Source organism: Chelonoidis abingdonii, chromosome 11 (genome assembly GCF_003597395.2).
Source record: "Chelonoidis abingdonii isolate Lonesome George chromosome 11, CheloAbing_2.0, whole genome shotgun sequence".
Classification (NCBI taxonomy): domain Eukaryota; kingdom Metazoa; phylum Chordata; order Testudines; family Testudinidae; genus Chelonoidis; species Chelonoidis abingdonii.
Genome location: NC_133779.1, coordinates 35,953,240 through 35,969,866, shown reverse-complemented (window position 1 = coordinate 35,969,866; position 16,627 = coordinate 35,953,240). Strand labels below are relative to the sequence as shown.

General features: G+C 42.5%; 1 protein-coding gene across 5 annotated transcripts in view; it reads right to left on the bottom strand.

Moving 5' to 3' along the window:
• Nucleotides 1-16,627, bottom strand: part of KDM4B (lysine demethylase 4B) — a 172,479-nt gene that overhangs the window by 35,141 nt on the left and 120,711 nt on the right. For 3 of the 5 annotated variants that reach the window (XR_012656807.1, XM_075070877.1, XM_032777637.2), the window contains exons 10-12: nucleotides 13,397-13,437; nucleotides 8,278-8,448; nucleotides 1,100-1,626 (exon numbers count right to left, since the gene is read on the bottom strand). Coding sequence is in view for 4 of the 5 variants with exons in the window: in XM_075070877.1 (XP_074926978.1) it covers nucleotides 1,100-1,626; nucleotides 8,278-8,448; nucleotides 13,397-13,437 (739 nt within the window). In the remaining variant the exon portion in view is untranslated. Of the gene's footprint in view, nucleotides 1-1,099; nucleotides 1,627-8,277; nucleotides 8,451-13,396; nucleotides 13,438-16,627 lie in introns of all 5 variants that reach the window. The other 2 variants (XM_075070876.1, XM_032777484.2) reach the window with 1 other exon arrangement.

The following is a 16,627-nucleotide window of genomic DNA, read 5'->3' as shown; positions in this document are numbered from 1 at the left end:
GAGGGGAAAGGCAGAGTTTCCTAGCAAGTTGAAGGTGAAGGGTGGTGGCTTTTGTGTCACTGATAGTTCCTGTTCAGACTAGATTCAGTGTTGAGTCAAACAGGATCCCAGGGATTAGCATCTCTTTGAAAAATGGGGAGGAGGGGCAGAGGACAGAGTCAGCAAATTCTTAAAAACATTTCCCTCTTCCAACTAGCATCACTATGGGCATTTTCCTAGATTTAGGTTCAACGCACCACTTTCCACCACACAACAACAGGCCATCGCAAGCTGAATCAAAAGCTTGTTGGGGTAAAGTTCTATAGAACCAATCAATTTTCCAGAGGATCTAGGTACATCAATTCATGCAGCTATCCCACATGCAAAGGAAGTCTCTGTAAGTGTATGAGGTTCTGCACAAGATGCAAGTCCCTCACTGAAAAGCTTACACTCTAAAGGCACAAGTGGGGCACAGTATATTGCATAGCTATACAAGAGAACAAGATAAAATGCTGCACAACAGAACACTGTGTTTTGTTCCATTGTATAATGTGGGGAATGGTCCTTAAGAGCTCAAATAGACATAGCAGAGTCAGATTTGGGGAGGAAAAGAGGGAGAACCCACATGACTGGAAGTAAGTCCTCCAAAGCAAAGTAAGTCCTCTCAGCCTTTCCAAACTATTGTAGTACCCTTTCAAGAGTCTGATTTGTCCTATGTACCCCCAAGTTCCACCTCACTTAAGAGCTAGTTGCTTACAAAATCAGACTTAAAAATATAAAAAAAGTGTCACAGCTCACTATTACTGAAAAATTGCTGACTTTCTCATTTTTACCATATAATTATAAAATGAATCAATTGGAATATAAGTTAACCTGCTGTAAAAGTAGGCAAATAGCTAGATGAGGTGATGTACACCTTCTGGAAGATCGCTGTGTAACCCTAAGGGTACATGTTGAAAACCACTGCTCCAAAGCATTACAGAATTTTATCTCAGATCCCATGAGGCATACTGCTGTCCCACCAGTACTTCCTCTGGAAGCAATATTTATTGATCTCCTGATAATCAATGGCTACTTACATCAGCAGCAGGTGCTACAGAGCCCTCCTTCTGGAACATACCTGTAAGTCACTGACCTCAGGGGCAACATCTGCATTTTCTGCTTCTCCACTCTCCTCCTCCTTCACAGTGAGCTCCAAAGGGACCCCCTGCTCCCGCCAAAACTGGCCTTTTTGTGTGGCAAACTGCTCAAAGGCCTGCTGGCAGGATATGCGCTCCTTTTCAAAGACCACCTTTTTGGTCCGTGGAACCACATAAAGCATGGGAATGATGGGTCGGGGCTTAAAGTCATCCTCCTCGCTTGGTACCTCTGAGGGCAGGACGATGTTGAGGGGAGCAGAGGGTAAGCTCTTCTCTGGCGTGGCAGATGCTGGTGCTGCTACAGGAATCAGTGGCTGTGCTGCTGATGCCTCTTCCTCTGCTGGTTGCTGCTGTGGCTGTGGAGGAGGCGGTGGCAGCAGCTGCTGCTGCAAAGGAGGCTGTGGTGGCTGCAGGTGATGACTGTGATGGTGGTGGTGCTGATGGTGAGGGTGCTTCTTCTTTCTCTCACCTTTTACTTTTGGGGGACGGCCCTTTACCTTACTGTCTCCTGTTAAAAGAAATGGGCAAGAATCAACTTGACATGCTGAAATGTCAGGAAATTCTTTTATTTCACCTTCCCCCGTGAACAAATGTGTTTAATGTTGGTTCAAAAGCAGTGGATTAACAGTACAAGCAATAGAAAACCCATCATCTTTGGAAGAGATGCAGCATGGGCACTGGCCACACAAGATACATAATGCTGCCCCTCAGCTCTGACGCCAAAGGACTGGCTCTAGAAATCAGAAGTTTATTTTCTGCCTGTGTGCTATTCAGTCTTTGACCTGCCTGCTGAGACTACCAATGTGAATGTCAATGGGGACAGAAGACACCTGTCCACCAGAGACTGGACTGAGAGCTTCAAGGTTCACATGTATGTTGTATTAATATAAGTGAGTTACCCAATACCAGTCATCAGCCTAGGCAGAAAGAGTAACGTCAAGCTAACTGGAATTCTGATCCTAGAACCAACTTGACTGGGTTACAGCACTGGAATAGAAGATTAAGCAAAGGCAAGTTCTACGTACTTCCCTCACGCTATTTCACATGGTTTCTCATTTGCCTTACTATTCACTGGGGGAAGTGATAGTTAGCAGAAACCAATGTAACAATGTCAGAAAATCCTTTCCACTTACGGAAGTGTATGAAACAAGACACTAAACACTGGAGCATCTCACTCACTTCTTGGCACCCTGACAAAACCGGAGCTGGAAAATATGGCCATTTGGCCCCAAAATCCCCACAATTAAGCCACATGTAAGTAGGCCTCTTTATTTTAGGATTCCAGTTTGATAGTGTCATAGTCCAGAGGTGGAAGGACAGTTTTGCCTTTGACAAACTCTGAGCAGAACAACATGTATTTGGGGGATTTCCATATTTCATTTCATGCCTCATCTCAAAATCATCCCCAATTACTGTTCCCTCCATGTAAAAGCATTGCTGGTATGTTAGTATTACTGTATATCCATTGCAGTCAACAACTCTGGGAAATGAAGCATCGAACCAAGCCACCTAAATCACTTTACTGAAAGACTTCTAGCACAAGGTCCTTAGAAAGATGGCTTTAAACCATGAATCAAACAGCACCGAACAAGGTCTATTACCAACACCATCTCAGCAGTGGCTACTGTTCTGGGCATTTTCAACGCTTGCTTTCATCTCTCCCTCCTGAGACCTCGCCATTCATTTTATCTGCATACTGTCACATCTCTCTTACAAAGCAGTGACAGCACACAAATTTCTTGGGCAGACAGATCCCCCAGTATTTTTCTACAGAGACGGGGACCACCCATAAAACAGACACCTTCTCTCCTCTCTCCCCACCTTCCCTCCTAATATAACCCTGCAAAATGATTGGGCCAACTTGATTTCAGAGCATTCCAGAACAGTCATGATTAAAATGCCTTCTGGGCCTTGGTGAGCATCTCTGGGTCAGGATGGAAGATGTCTTGACTGTTTCCCTTATTGCATCTGCAGTGAATTATGTTCCCCATGCTCATCCCTCCCCACATTTCGTGAATAAAGTTATCAGTCCACTCAAAGGAAAGTAAATAATAGATGTTCCAGAGAAGTTGCCAGCCCACAATTTGTTTAATAAAAGATTGTTTTTCAACTATAGCTGCTAGGGCTGGATGACTCTGTTGCAAAAGGTCACTCTCCCTACTAATAGGATGGGGAGGGGAGGGAGAAAACAAGAACCCAGAAGTGGGAGCAGAGAGAGAGAGAGAACGTTACCCTAATAATGAAGGTTACCAACCAACTCCCAAGCTCAGAATCTGCCATTAAAAAGAGTAGCAAAACCCACTGGCCAGGCTTAGCTCACCGCAGAAAATCAGATAAGCTGCCACTGAATAATGTGATACTCTAAAAATGATTACACCCAGAGTAAGATGAAGCTGTAAGAATCCCTGCTGAAGTCTTTCAGGTGGACATCTAAATCTGGGCATTTCCCGGGAGTGTGTGTTCTGAGGGTTTTATTTATACTAATTTATAAAACTGGCTACAAGGCCAGCCCAAAGAGTTATTGTTGTATTTGTGTAAGTAGCACTTCAGATAAACTGGTTTGTAGTATCACACAGAAAGCAATACTGAATTTCCTTAGAGAGAAAAACACATTGAATGAAAGTCAAATTGGATTTCTCCTCAGTCACACAAGAACAGATCATGTTTACTCTCCATACACTCAGAGAATTCTCTACCCAAGCAACAAAATGAAAGTCATTCACTGGCTTTGTTGACTTCTAAACAGGCTAATTTGATAGCAGCTGGTATCCAGGCCTATGTTCAAAAATTTAATTGTTAAGAAGACAAAAGATGTAGTTTACAGGTATATCTGAAAGATACACCAGAATCCAGGAACAACAGAGTGAGATTTGAAGGGAAAGTCTGTTAATCAGGAGCACTTACAGATGTAGAAGGGGTCTCTATTTTTAAATCACTACCTTTTCACTACAATGGATTAGTGTAGGGACCCTGGGTAGCTATTCATTCACTGAAGATGGACCTAAATAGCATAGCAAGTAGACATGAAAACTTTAAAAATGCAATCGTAGTTTCAGTTTTGGAGGGGGAGCTGGCTGGGCAGAGGCAGGTAGAAAATGTAGGCCAATTTCAATGGAAATTGCAGATGCTCAATACTTGCGAAAAATCAGGCTACTTGCATAGGAATCTAACTTTAGACATCCACATTTGAAAACTCTGAAGAGCACTAACTTAATCTGCTACTAAGAAACAACTATAAGCCCAAATATCTGCACTGGCACAGAAGACTGGAGACAGATATTAGCAGCAGCAATTCAGGCCCAGCTGTAGTTGAATGCTTTTTAAGTTGTCTACAATACAATTTAAGGAACTATAAGATAGACGCGTCAATTTAGCAGCATAGCAATCACAGAACTATTATAGGAATGAGAGATGTGAGAAATCTAGCAAGTCTTTCTCCACTGCATCCCTCTAATAATGCTACATTGCTCCATGGAGTGATTTCTAGTGTTTTGTCCAAATCATTTTAAGTGTTCCAAATGACAGGGCTTTCACCTGTCCACTTTGGAGACTATCCCACAGTGTGAGAGACTCTCTAGGAGTCATGGAGACTATTTCATTGTCTCTTTCCAGTAACAGTTTCATTTTCACTTTCTTATCTTCATTTAATTACTTCTTGGTGTGGACTCCACACCCTAAAACAGTCCTCTCCGTCCTTTACGTTTACATCCTTCAAATTATTTGTGAGGGAACCCAGCTGGGTCTCAAACTTGCAAGCTAACAGAAGCTAGAAGTGATACAGCAGTGGCACACTGAACCCTAGGGGAAGGAAGCACCTTCCAGTAGCCATGCGTGGTCAAATGAAGCAGCAGTACTGACTCTCTATGGAGCAGGTGGTAGCTAGCATGACATTTGACTTTTATTATAATAATAATAAAGAACAGTTTTCATTCTGACAGGGGTGCCTGTCCCAAAGGATGCTAGAAAGTGATCTGAAATACCCTGCTGGTCAGCACTACCTTAACACATTTTGATGTGGTGTCAAGACATGATTTTGCATCACATTACGACAGGACTATTGTGTCCCAAGAACTTTATTTATCCCACCCCAAACAATGCTGGAAGAAAATAGAGTAACACTCAGTGATGTCCTACCTGGCAATAAAAGAACTCAAGATGACATGTCTACTGCACTCTTGACTGAACTGTAGTATTTAGGTATTGCAGGGCTGTCTAATCCGTTATTTTATAAACATATAAAAATGTATTATTACAGACACCAGAGGACATGGTAATAAGAAATCGTTGGCATGAACCTGAATTTCTTGCCTCTGCTCTGTGGGCATTCTAACCAAAGCATTACACATGTGTGTGTGCGCAATAGGATTAATGTGGTTGTGTCATCTTTAAATGCAAAGTGGTGCACAATAAAATACATATATAACTACTTCACAGTTACCTGTCTCATTGCTTCTTTTCATAACAAAAGACAGGGTTCTCCTGTGAAACACAGGAGTCTATGTCCCAGCCCTGCAGCACTGATAACATGCACCGCATGGCAGACAGCACCTGTTGGTACATGCATTACCTTCTTCTAACTCACTGAGAGAGAGGAGCAGAGCTGGAAGGCGCTCTCCTTAACTTCTAGTCACAAGGAAATGTGCTAGGAAATTCTGAGAGCATTGATACTGAAATGATAAATTACTAACAAAGCTTCGTCATAAAAGGCAAAGAAAAAACACTGTCAAGTTTCTGGGTGAGAAACCCTTAAAACCACAACTATTAATATTCAAGACGTCCAAAACAACAACATGAAACACTTATTTCTTGAAAGCTGCCAGTGATCTCTGAAGAATCCCACTCTTCCTCCTCCCCCTCCCCCTCCCAACCTGCTTTCCTCCTCTTTTCTGGTATAAGTGGAAAATCCCTTTACAACCAGACTAAAAATTAAAGCAAAATGAGGAAGCTGAGCTGGGAAGGAGATAAGGAAAAAGGGGGAGGAAAATATGCAACTACTTGCTCAGGTCAGCCAGGTCCTCTCTTCCGCATTCTGTACAAGACTTCAAACGTAAACAAAGGAAATCAGATCATTTAGCTGAAATCCGTATGAAGCTTGAGAATGAGAATGCAGACCATGGCATGCAAGATGGGCAAAATCAGGTGTATTTAACTTTTTCAAAAGCCCTAAGAAACTGCACTAAGCCCTGGTCCACACTGGGCGGGAGGATCGATTTAAGACTTACCGTGGTGTCTTCACCACAATGAGTCGACTGCTGCCGCTCTCCCCTGTCAACTCTGTCTGCGCCTCTCGCGGCGCTGGAGTACACGAGTCGACAGGAGAGCACTCGGGGGTCGATTTATCATGTCTAGACTACACGCGATAAATCTATCCCCGCTGTATTGATCACTGCCCACCGATCTGGCGGGTAGCATAGTCATACCCTAAGACACTGACTCGTTGCTGACAATGGTTACCAGCAGAGTGTCCCCCTGAAACTGCACCGAAAACAGACTAGCTGCTTGTCAAATTTTCTGCAATGGTGCTGAAAATGCCATTTGTCCCTTCTAAGCTAGCAGTTTTCAACACCAGAGCTAAGTGTGTGATTTAAAAATCTGCTCATCTAAAACACAGCCATTCTTCTCTCCTCTCTTTCAGTCTAAGGATCTCAGATCGGTCCCTGCCACTTATATCTAGTCTCCCATGAGACAGCAGCTTTTTCAGCCCATTTATTACAAGCAGTAGGAGTTTAACAGTTACATGAGCCAGGCGTATAGTTTAATGCACTGCTGGCATTTTCAGGATGGAGTGACAGGTAGTACCTCCTCATGCTGTGCTGTGCTTTCTCCATATGCCAATATTCCACATCATCTTATCTTCCTTGGAGCTGGAGGGAGCACTGTCTAGCTGACAGATCATGGGACTACATCAGGAAGCTGGGATCTAGTCCCAGGTCTTCCACAGACTTCCTGTGTGACATTGTCACCACGACATTTAAACCTCTGCTGCCTCAGTTTTCCCCAAAATTTAACTGGGAATAATAAGGGGGTATACACTATATGAAGATGAATCCATTAATGTTTGTTAAGTGCTTTAGAGTTCCTCCAAAGTCAGGTGAAGGAAAAGCTTACGAGCAGTGTGAACTGCCGCAATCAATACAGCACTGAGACACACTGCTTTAGTGGCAACAGAAAGGGCCCCTTATGGGAAGAGCTACAGATTTCTAAGAAAAGACTTGGTTCTTCAACAGTGAGCATCAACACATATCATGTGACCGAAAGAGAAACAGATCACTCAGCAGCCGCAAGCCAGGCCACACACTGTGCCAAACCTTCAATATACTTTCTCCTTGACACGGTGCCTTTAAACCAAGGCTTTTAAAGCACTTTACAAAAACATTTCTCACAACAATCCTGCAAGGTTAATAAATATCACATCCACCAAATGGATGCGTAAAAAGCAGCCAGAGTGAGGTTAAGCGACTTGCCAAAACACTTTTAGAGGTTCAGTGGCAAAGCTGGGGAAAGCAGCCCTTGTCTTCACTCCCAGTTCCCTGATCAGACTAGACAACACTTCCTCTCCTGAAGCAAAGTTTGGAACCTGTGCTAGTTCTGTGGGGATCCCAGGGACTTCTGCTAGCTCAGCCATTCAGAGATAAGTCTAATCTCTCCCCTCCACCAGATGGTTTGGAGGAAAAAAGCAGCTCAGTCAAATTTCAGCCCTCACTCCTGTGGCACCTGGGATCTCATGCATCTAAAGATCAGCTTTATTTGCAGCCTCCTGGGGGGGAGAGGGGAAAAGCGGAATCTAATGCCCACGAGAATGCACAAAACATTCCTTCTCACAGGAGGGGACCAAAAGTGTACTGAGTCATTCCTTTATGCAATATTTAAAAAAATACTACCCTTGTAATTATATTTTTACAAAACTAATAGCTTTGGCAAAACTACCAAGCCCTGCCAAGAAAGCTATTTGGACTGCATTCTTAGAGGGAAAAATCAATTGCTACTGTAAATGATGGTGTATCTCAGAAAGTACAGACTTAATACAGGGAAAGACTCCACTGATTTTTCAGGAGGAACAAACAATGCTAGATAGCTTATTTAAAAATGCATTCTGGAGAAACAGTTTGCTCCACATCTGTTTAAGAACAATGTGCCCATCAGTGAATGTGACTCTTACCTTCTCCCCCCTCAGTCACTTTACTTCTCTCTTCTTCATCTAGGTCTGGTCCTCTTTTCACCTCCTCCTTCATTTTTACTTCTTCCAGGGCAGTCTCCATAGCTATGACTTCCCCAAGAGACTTCTGATCCTCTGTTTTATGCCTTCTGGGTTGACTTCTTTTTCTGTGAGCTCTGGAAGAGCAGAAATAATGTTTCACATAAGGAAACAGTCTTCGGCTCATAAATGATTACTGTCTTGCAAAGGGCTCAGTATAGAAATCAAACAATCTTCCAGGGAAGAGAGGACACAGGCTGGCTAACGATGGCCTATGCCAGCTGCAGGGACAGAGCAGACGTCTAAAATTGAACAGGTAAGCCTGACACAGCACAACATCTGAGATCCATTCACAGGAGCCATGAAAGACTATTAATTCAAGGAGTCCCTAAAGTTCCCCAAGGAAGTTTTCACCATTAATATAAACTGATGCTATGTGGTTACAGTAATTTTAAACCCATATTTTAAATCTAAGCTCTTTTTGCCCATTTTCTGCAAACTTTCTATAGAAGTACGGGGGAAAGTGTCATATATTTTGTTCTCTGCCTGCACTCCACCTTTTCGTCTCTTTCTAAATGTCTGTTTGCCTCCCTACAGAAATCTGAAGGAACTCTGCAAAGGAACACAATCCAGCTAGCAGACACTACCAAGTGCTGCCAATTTTTAAAAAGCAAGGCATGGACTGCTTAGGGAACTACACTAAGTCAATATAGACAGTCTATGGCTTTTTGAGAAACTTGATACAGTAGCAGTACAATTCAGAAGGCTCAAGGGTGATGGGGAAGGCTAACTAAAGAAGCACATTAGATATCAAGCATCAATTTGACACTAAAGGCCTAATGGAGACAACACCCTTACTGAGAGCAACATGGCTTGTTGATGAAGTCCAAGAGGGGGAAGATTGCGGATAGTGAGCCTGAGCACCTAGGGGACAGGAAACCAGGGCATCGCTCCAGTTTAGGAGCCACATTTCATTTAGTTTTTAAAATAATATCTCAAATAGATCTCTGATCCCTGGGTCTGAGCCTAACAAAACCCTTTATCAGCAGAGACTGATTCAGAGAGCTGAGACTTTCATCATTATTTTAGCATGCAGAGATTTTCGAAAGTTCCAGCTTCCATATGGTGTCCCCATTCCATGCCACTGAATCTGCCACCACATTACAAAGAAACGCAATGCCATCTATGACAACTCATCTGCCCAAGACTCTACAGGAGCTGGAATCCAGCTTCACATCCACAGATCCTGTCCATAAACTCAGCTGCTAATTAGATTGGGAGTAGAATGAAGTTAACAGAGCTCTTAATGAGGCAACAAATCTTAAAAGAAAAAAAAAAAAGACACCTGAGAAATAATGAATAATACAGAAGAAAGTTGATCAACGTGCACAGTAATTTATAATTGCTAGACTCTAACCATATGGTCACCCTCTAAGTATAGATGTTAACTTCACACCTGCAAGACATTCATTAGCCAGAGCATGCAGCTCTTCTCTTCACTAAGATCCTGAAAACATACCACCTCCTCAGATGGGAGAGAAATGAACAAAATTCTGTTAGAAGTCAAGTCTTCTGTAGTTGGGAAAGTAGAATCAAGTTTTGGAGGCTATTTGTGGTAAAGAATGTCTTTTACCCCTATTATTCACAAGCATGGCACAAAGGCTGCAACAGGCTGTTAAAGCTTTAACCTCATATCAGATGCAATAACGGTTTCGCAGTGCTCTTCTCCCTCCTGAAGCTGCAGGGACATAAGCAGGAGAGAAAAAAAGACAGCACTCCCCATCTGATGAAATTGTATTTCTGGAGTTACAAGTAGATGGGTTGACACTACTAGAAGAAAGAGACTATGTTACCTACCTGGACACATTTCCAATATCAGAAACGGTCAGACTGTAAAACAAGCTAAAAAGAAGTCATGGGCAGATAATCTACACAACCACATGAAATTTGATATTTCCATTAGAACGTTACTGCTTTGGAGAGCTCGCAGTGTGGAGCACTGAGCTGATTATAGGGTTTGAAAACTATCTGGAAAGGATGAAAAAGCCAGAAAGGTGGCATTTGCCTCTTTTCAAAAGAGATCTATTTCAACGTGATTTAAGGAGTAGTTTAAACTGAAGAGTTTGGACAAACTCACAGAACAAGACACACTTCACCCTGGTGAGGGAAGCAGGTAGAATTATTTCAATCAAGGAGTTGTAAACATATAGAGAATATGGCTAAGTGAGGTCACTGGACCAAGTGTTCAACAGCTTGAAAAGTGCATCACAGCGATTTTGGAATAATCTGGGAAGCAATGTGCAGAGTGGATACAGGTAGGACATTTTACAACAGCCCAGGTTAATTGAGGGGTTTCACTGCTAAGCAGTAGGCTCACACAGAGAAAGAAGGGTGTGGGGAGCAAAGAGAAAGAGGGAAAGGAATACCCTTAGCATTCACAAAGTGCTCTATACCGATATTAACATTTGCAACACACCTGGGAAGCAAGTATCATTTCCAATGTACACACAAAGGTTAAGTGACCCTGCAGAAGGTCAGTAACTCAGTCACAGCCCAGAGAGAAGAACCCAAGTGTTCTGACTACCAGACCATGCTGAAGTTTATGTGGGAGAAGGAAGAGACTGAAATTATTTTAGGAAGATCAGCTCTGAGATGGAGCAATATTTAAGAGGCCAACTACCTGTAAAATTATCCTAACTGAAGTATTTTAGGACCATCATATAAAATGGGCATTCACAGACTTTCCCCACACCACTCAGTTTCTCTAAAGCAACAGGACAATTATTATATGCAGGAAAGCTGGGGGCAGGAATGACACAAAGCAACCAAAGAGAATGGCAGAGTCCTGGAGGACAACACAGGGCTACCCTAAAGCAGGGATAAGCTTCAATTAGTACAAGCAACCTCTTTCTTGCCTAGGTGCCAGTAATGCCTGGATTTAAGATAACGGATACATTTATAAGGTCTGTAAGTTTTTAAACAGTCACTCACTCATCAGGCTTCCTAGTGAAGACTGTCTCAGATACCGGTTTTTAAAATGAACCTAACTCTTTGTTCAAGGATTTTAAAAAAAGTTATAGGTCTGTTGCAGTGTTTCTCAAACCGGGGTCGCCGCTTGGGAGGGAAAGCCCCTGGCGGGCCTGGCCAGTTTGTTTACCTGCCCCGTTCGCACGTCCAGCCGATCACGGCTCCCACTGGCCAAGCCCGCCAGGGGCCTTCCCTACACAAGCGGCGACCCCAGTTTGATAAACATTGGTCTGTTGTGATTAATATTCTGCTGGTGTTATCAATTTAAATAAATTTCAGATGAAGTGGAGCCATCTCCGGAAATGCTCTAACATTGCACAATACTAGCTGAGGGGACAGAACTAGCCTGCATATTGCAGAGCAAGCATCATGGGGAAAGGAAAGAGTAGGAGAGGGAAAGCAGGAGAGCATGCGGAAGAGAACACACACACTGGCTCTTTTGGCTTCTATCTGGGCACATGAAACCTCTATCGTAATTCAATTTCCTCTTTATAAAGACTTTTCCTCTTAAAAATGCACGACCAAGGGAGAAACCATTCTCCTTCCAGTTCCCATTTGCTTCTCCTATTGGCAGCTCCATTTATAAAACCCTCTAATCCAATTAAACTTTTTGGAATGCAGCTGCTGTTTATTGGCAACCCACTCTGTTGACCAATTAGCTTTAGCCACAATCAATTAACCATTATGCAAATACCATGTCAGGGCAGCATCTTCACTAGCCTAGGTTTATTCAGTATATCAGCTGCACATTCAGAAGGACAGACCAGAACTAGAATGGGATAAATAGAGCTTCTGGAAAGCCTCTCTCCTGATAGAAGGAGCTGCACACTATTTGGAAATCAAGCAAAGGTAAAACAAAGGAGGCCTCAGAGACAGTACCTGAATATACTCCATGCCACTGGGATCATACATGACTCAACTGCTGATTTTACAGCTACAGGTGCTCAAGATTAAGACTGGTATTACTGAAACAACAGAGACCTAGCCAACCCAGGAAAACATCTTCAGATTAAATAAAAACAGGAGACTGTTTACGAAAGAGGGAAAATAAAACAGGGTTACTTGTGAGGGCAGATTGATGGCAATTAGTTTGCAGAGAGAAATGATGTAAACATGGTTGATGCAGCAGAGGTAGTTTGACAAAAGGACAGAGAAAGTCATTCAAGGGATTCTGGGATGTGGCTCTATGCTACAGCTGCAGGGCAGAGTCAGAAAATAGAACAGGAAAAGCTTCTTCCGATAAAGCATCCTTAATTACAGCATTCCAATTACTCATCTATTCAAGTGAAAAGCAAAGCAGGCAAAACCAAAAGAAAGGTAATCAAGGTCCTAGAGGGTAGTGCAGGATTGTTTTCTTGCACAGGTTGTTGAAAAACTTTCACAGTTGTAAGCTAGTTTAAACTGAATCCTGACTATAAATCCAGTGTGGCAAATACAGTTGACATTGACAACCATCTAAAATCCACCATCACAATGAGCTCAGTTCAGTCAGACATATCAGCATTAAATCAACCGATAGAGATATTCAAAATTATGAAGGGATTTGATAAAGTGAAATGAGAAGCTATTCCCACACTAGGAAAAAGGATTTAAAAACCCAGGGATATATTCAACAGTAGGAAGTTAGGAGTATGTCTGGAATTCAGGCCATGCTATTTCTCTTCCAGAGAAGCAACCATGGAGATAATACGGTCTCGTTGAGGCTAGAATTGGATTATATGAGCATAGCATAAATGCCTATCACCAGGGTCAGCGAATGGAGCAGTGGAACAAATGGCTAATCATCAGATAATCTCCTCCCACCAAAGAAAGTATGGGGGAGAACAAGAAGGTGTGGTTCAAACATCCCTAAAGCAGTCAGACCATTCTCTCACTCTAAGTATTTATGCTGTGGCTCATACCCATAGTATTAGAGCCTTGGAATTGGGTCCTGTTTTGTCCAGCAGTCTGTTATTGAAGAGTTCAATATCTCTTCTATCACTGCTATAAAGTAATGTTCTTCCTTTTTCATAATGGGGACCTCAGGCAAACAGGGAAGGAAAAAGGGAAATTACATACCGGTAATTTTGTTTGTTGTCCTCTTCTTCATCTCCCATCCTACAAAACAAGATTCCAGTAGAGCAAAACATTAGCACGCCACCTGCTAGGAAGCTAAGTCAAAAAGACGGTAAAGCACAGGAGATTTATACAGCCACGTTCCACTCCTTTTCCCTCAAATCATTTAAAAAGCACCCTAAAAACAAACGGAATTAGAAGACATACACATGAGTGTAAAAGAGCAACGGAGTATAAGTGGTGGGAGGAAGTGAAGATGGGAGACAAGGGGGGACTACAAACAACAATTACTGGTATGTAATCTTTCCCTTGTAGCATGCCCACTCTTCTCCCATCCTACAAAACAAGATTCCATACAGCAAGCAGAAGTGATAAGCAGAAAGAACAAAATGTAGGCTTTATGTGACGACCAAAATCAGCCTTATAAAGTAAGGAAAGACCTAACCGCTGAGGAGTGATGGTGGTCACAGCACCGTAGGGTTACTCTACCTAAAACAATGGCCCTGTATACTCACCAGCAAGTTGGACCTAAATTCTGAGGCAAGGTATCCTAGACTTTGCAGAAAACAGAAAATTCTGTACCTAATTCATTTACATTAAGAACGGGGGGGGGGGGGGTGTTATTAAATTAAATAGGAAAATATATAGTGCAATCAGCATAGGAACCCAAGTGTTTCTTATTTTGGCTTCAGGAGGAGTGTGCAAGTGAAGGTTGGGATTGTGAAGCAAGCACATTAGCTGATGTTTATGCTAAAATAATCAGTAGTACATAGCTGAAAATTAAATGTAAGTGACCATATCTTTAGGTTTCAGAGTTAACACTCAACTGAGATGAACAGAGCAGCTTACCCCTTGCAGAGCTATTGTTTCAGGCTGTCTGTAGACTCCTGCAGACATCACCACATTGGTTTCCATTCAGCTCACATATTTAAGGTTATTTTTACAGCCATGCGAGAGAGAAACTTTTTTTTAAATGAAATCTTAGATTCTGGAGTACAGTACTCTGCCAAAGGGTGAATTACACAGCTGCAGAATCACGGCCTTCCATAAATAAAGTCAACCACATCAGATGCCTCCACCCAAGTGGTAGCAGTGACTCTAGAAATATGTTCATGAACAGACAAAAGGGAGGCCATATTAAGTCTTGTAATCAAGTAATGATTCTTTTAGAAGCTATTAAACTCTTGTTTTGCCAACAGAAGCAGACAAGATTAAGGCAGCTTTTAGGCCACAATGTTACAATATACTTCATCCCAACTACAATATGAAGCCCCATATGCAGGAGTTGCTGAGGCAAGGAACTAAATCTATATAAAAGCTCTGGAAACTAGGGATAATTTATATTTTAGGTGCTTAGATGCAAATACCTAGCAGAATTTTTTTAAAAAGACCTAAGCAGATCAGGCATCTAGCTCCCATTGAAAGTCAAAGCTAGAGAAATTTGAGAGCCTTAACTGGCCAAGTGAACCAAGGTCTTATGCTCAACTTGATGGCACTTTGAATATTGGCTTTTGCCCCCGTGGAACCTTACACTGCAGAGTTTCACTAGAAGCACACCTCATGCTTGCTCTATTTCTGACGACAGACTTGTACCATACTGTTTATTGTTATGAACGGAACTTCTCCATTCATAGAAAGTGTAAGCTGGGGAAAAAAACAACTCCTCAAAGCTCATGGGCAGAAAATGCCCTGATGAGGAAGCAATCCATGTAAGGGTAAATTAATCCCTCTCTGGAAAAGGAGCACTACCTGGGGGATAAAGCTAGCCAACAAGGACTAGAGTCAGCACTGAGTGAAGCATGAGCAGAGAGCATCTCCCATTGACCCAGAGCAGTGAAGACACCAGGGTAAGTCGAAATAAGCTACATCGACTCCAGCTACATTATTCGCGTAGCTGGAATAGCATAACTTAGGTCGCCTTATCCCGGTAGTGAAGACAAGCCATTAAAGGTAGTTAGCAAGAAGTGAAAGGGCAGTAGGAAAGGAATCAAGGACCCCTGGGAGGTCTCCAGGGTGCTGCAATAAAGGCAATCACACAAACATGGCAGCTAAAAGAGAAGCACAGTAGCAAGCAGGCCCCTTGAGAGCTCATCAGCAAGCCCACAGATATGTGACCGAGCAGCAGAGAGCAGGAAAGTACAGAGGGAAAAGTGAAAGCAAGGACTGAGGGGTAGCACAGAGATATAGAACTCAATTGCCTGAAAGAATATGGCTGATGCCTCCACTCAATAAAGAGGTCTTGGATTCCCTGAACATAGTACTTTCCCACTGAATAAATCAAAGGGAAGCCTGAAGGTTACACCCTTGTCTGAGAAAAAAAAAAAACTTAGAATTACCCAAAGAAAATGAGAGGAGTCATGGCTCCTCAAGGCCCTCAGTCCCTGGGAGGGACAGCTAAGGACTTGTCTACATATGGACATTAACTCCATGTGTAGACATACCCTGAGAAATAAGGATCCAAGATCCAGTAATGGCTTGCTTGGAGGAGAGGTTTGAGTCCAGAACTGCACCCTGAGGATCTGGAGGCATCTAAGCCTTCCTGAGCTGTCCACTGGCTGCTCAGGCTGTATCAGAGGTTCAGCAACTCGTTCATTTTAACCATATCCCACAGAAGAGACCAGACTGTGCCCTGCGGGAGGGAGAGAGCAGGACAAGGAGAGGGGAAAGAGTGGAAGTCATCCACCTGTGGACTGGGAGACTGCAACATTCATAGGGAATGCAGTCTCAAAACAATTCTTCATAAATCCTTTAAAGGTCATTTTCCTCCCTCCACTTCCTCTACTACTTTCTTTTGATAAATGCAGAAACTAAACTAGACATAAAAGCAGCAAAAGGCAGAGGACTCCATGCTTCCAGAAGAGAGGGGGGAAAAAAGACAGGAAAATGTGAAGGAACCTAGCTAGATATACTTTGTGTTGCTGACAGGCTTTTTTCCTCCTGCTCCCTGGTAGATGGAGCTATCATACTTACTGTATGGAATCTTGTTTTTCAGGATGAAGGCCACACAAGTTTATGTTTACAAAGAATACATGTTGCCATAATATTTAAAAACTGTAAAGGAGTTATACAACCAGAAGACACAGAATAGTTCTGACTTACTCTTTTCAAGTGACTTTAGATCAGTATTTACAAGGTTTAAATTCTGGGTACTAATTTTAAAATGACAATTTTATATGGTCAATTTCATCAACAGGGAGAGTGAAATCCAGGACAATATTTCTGTGTCACCAGA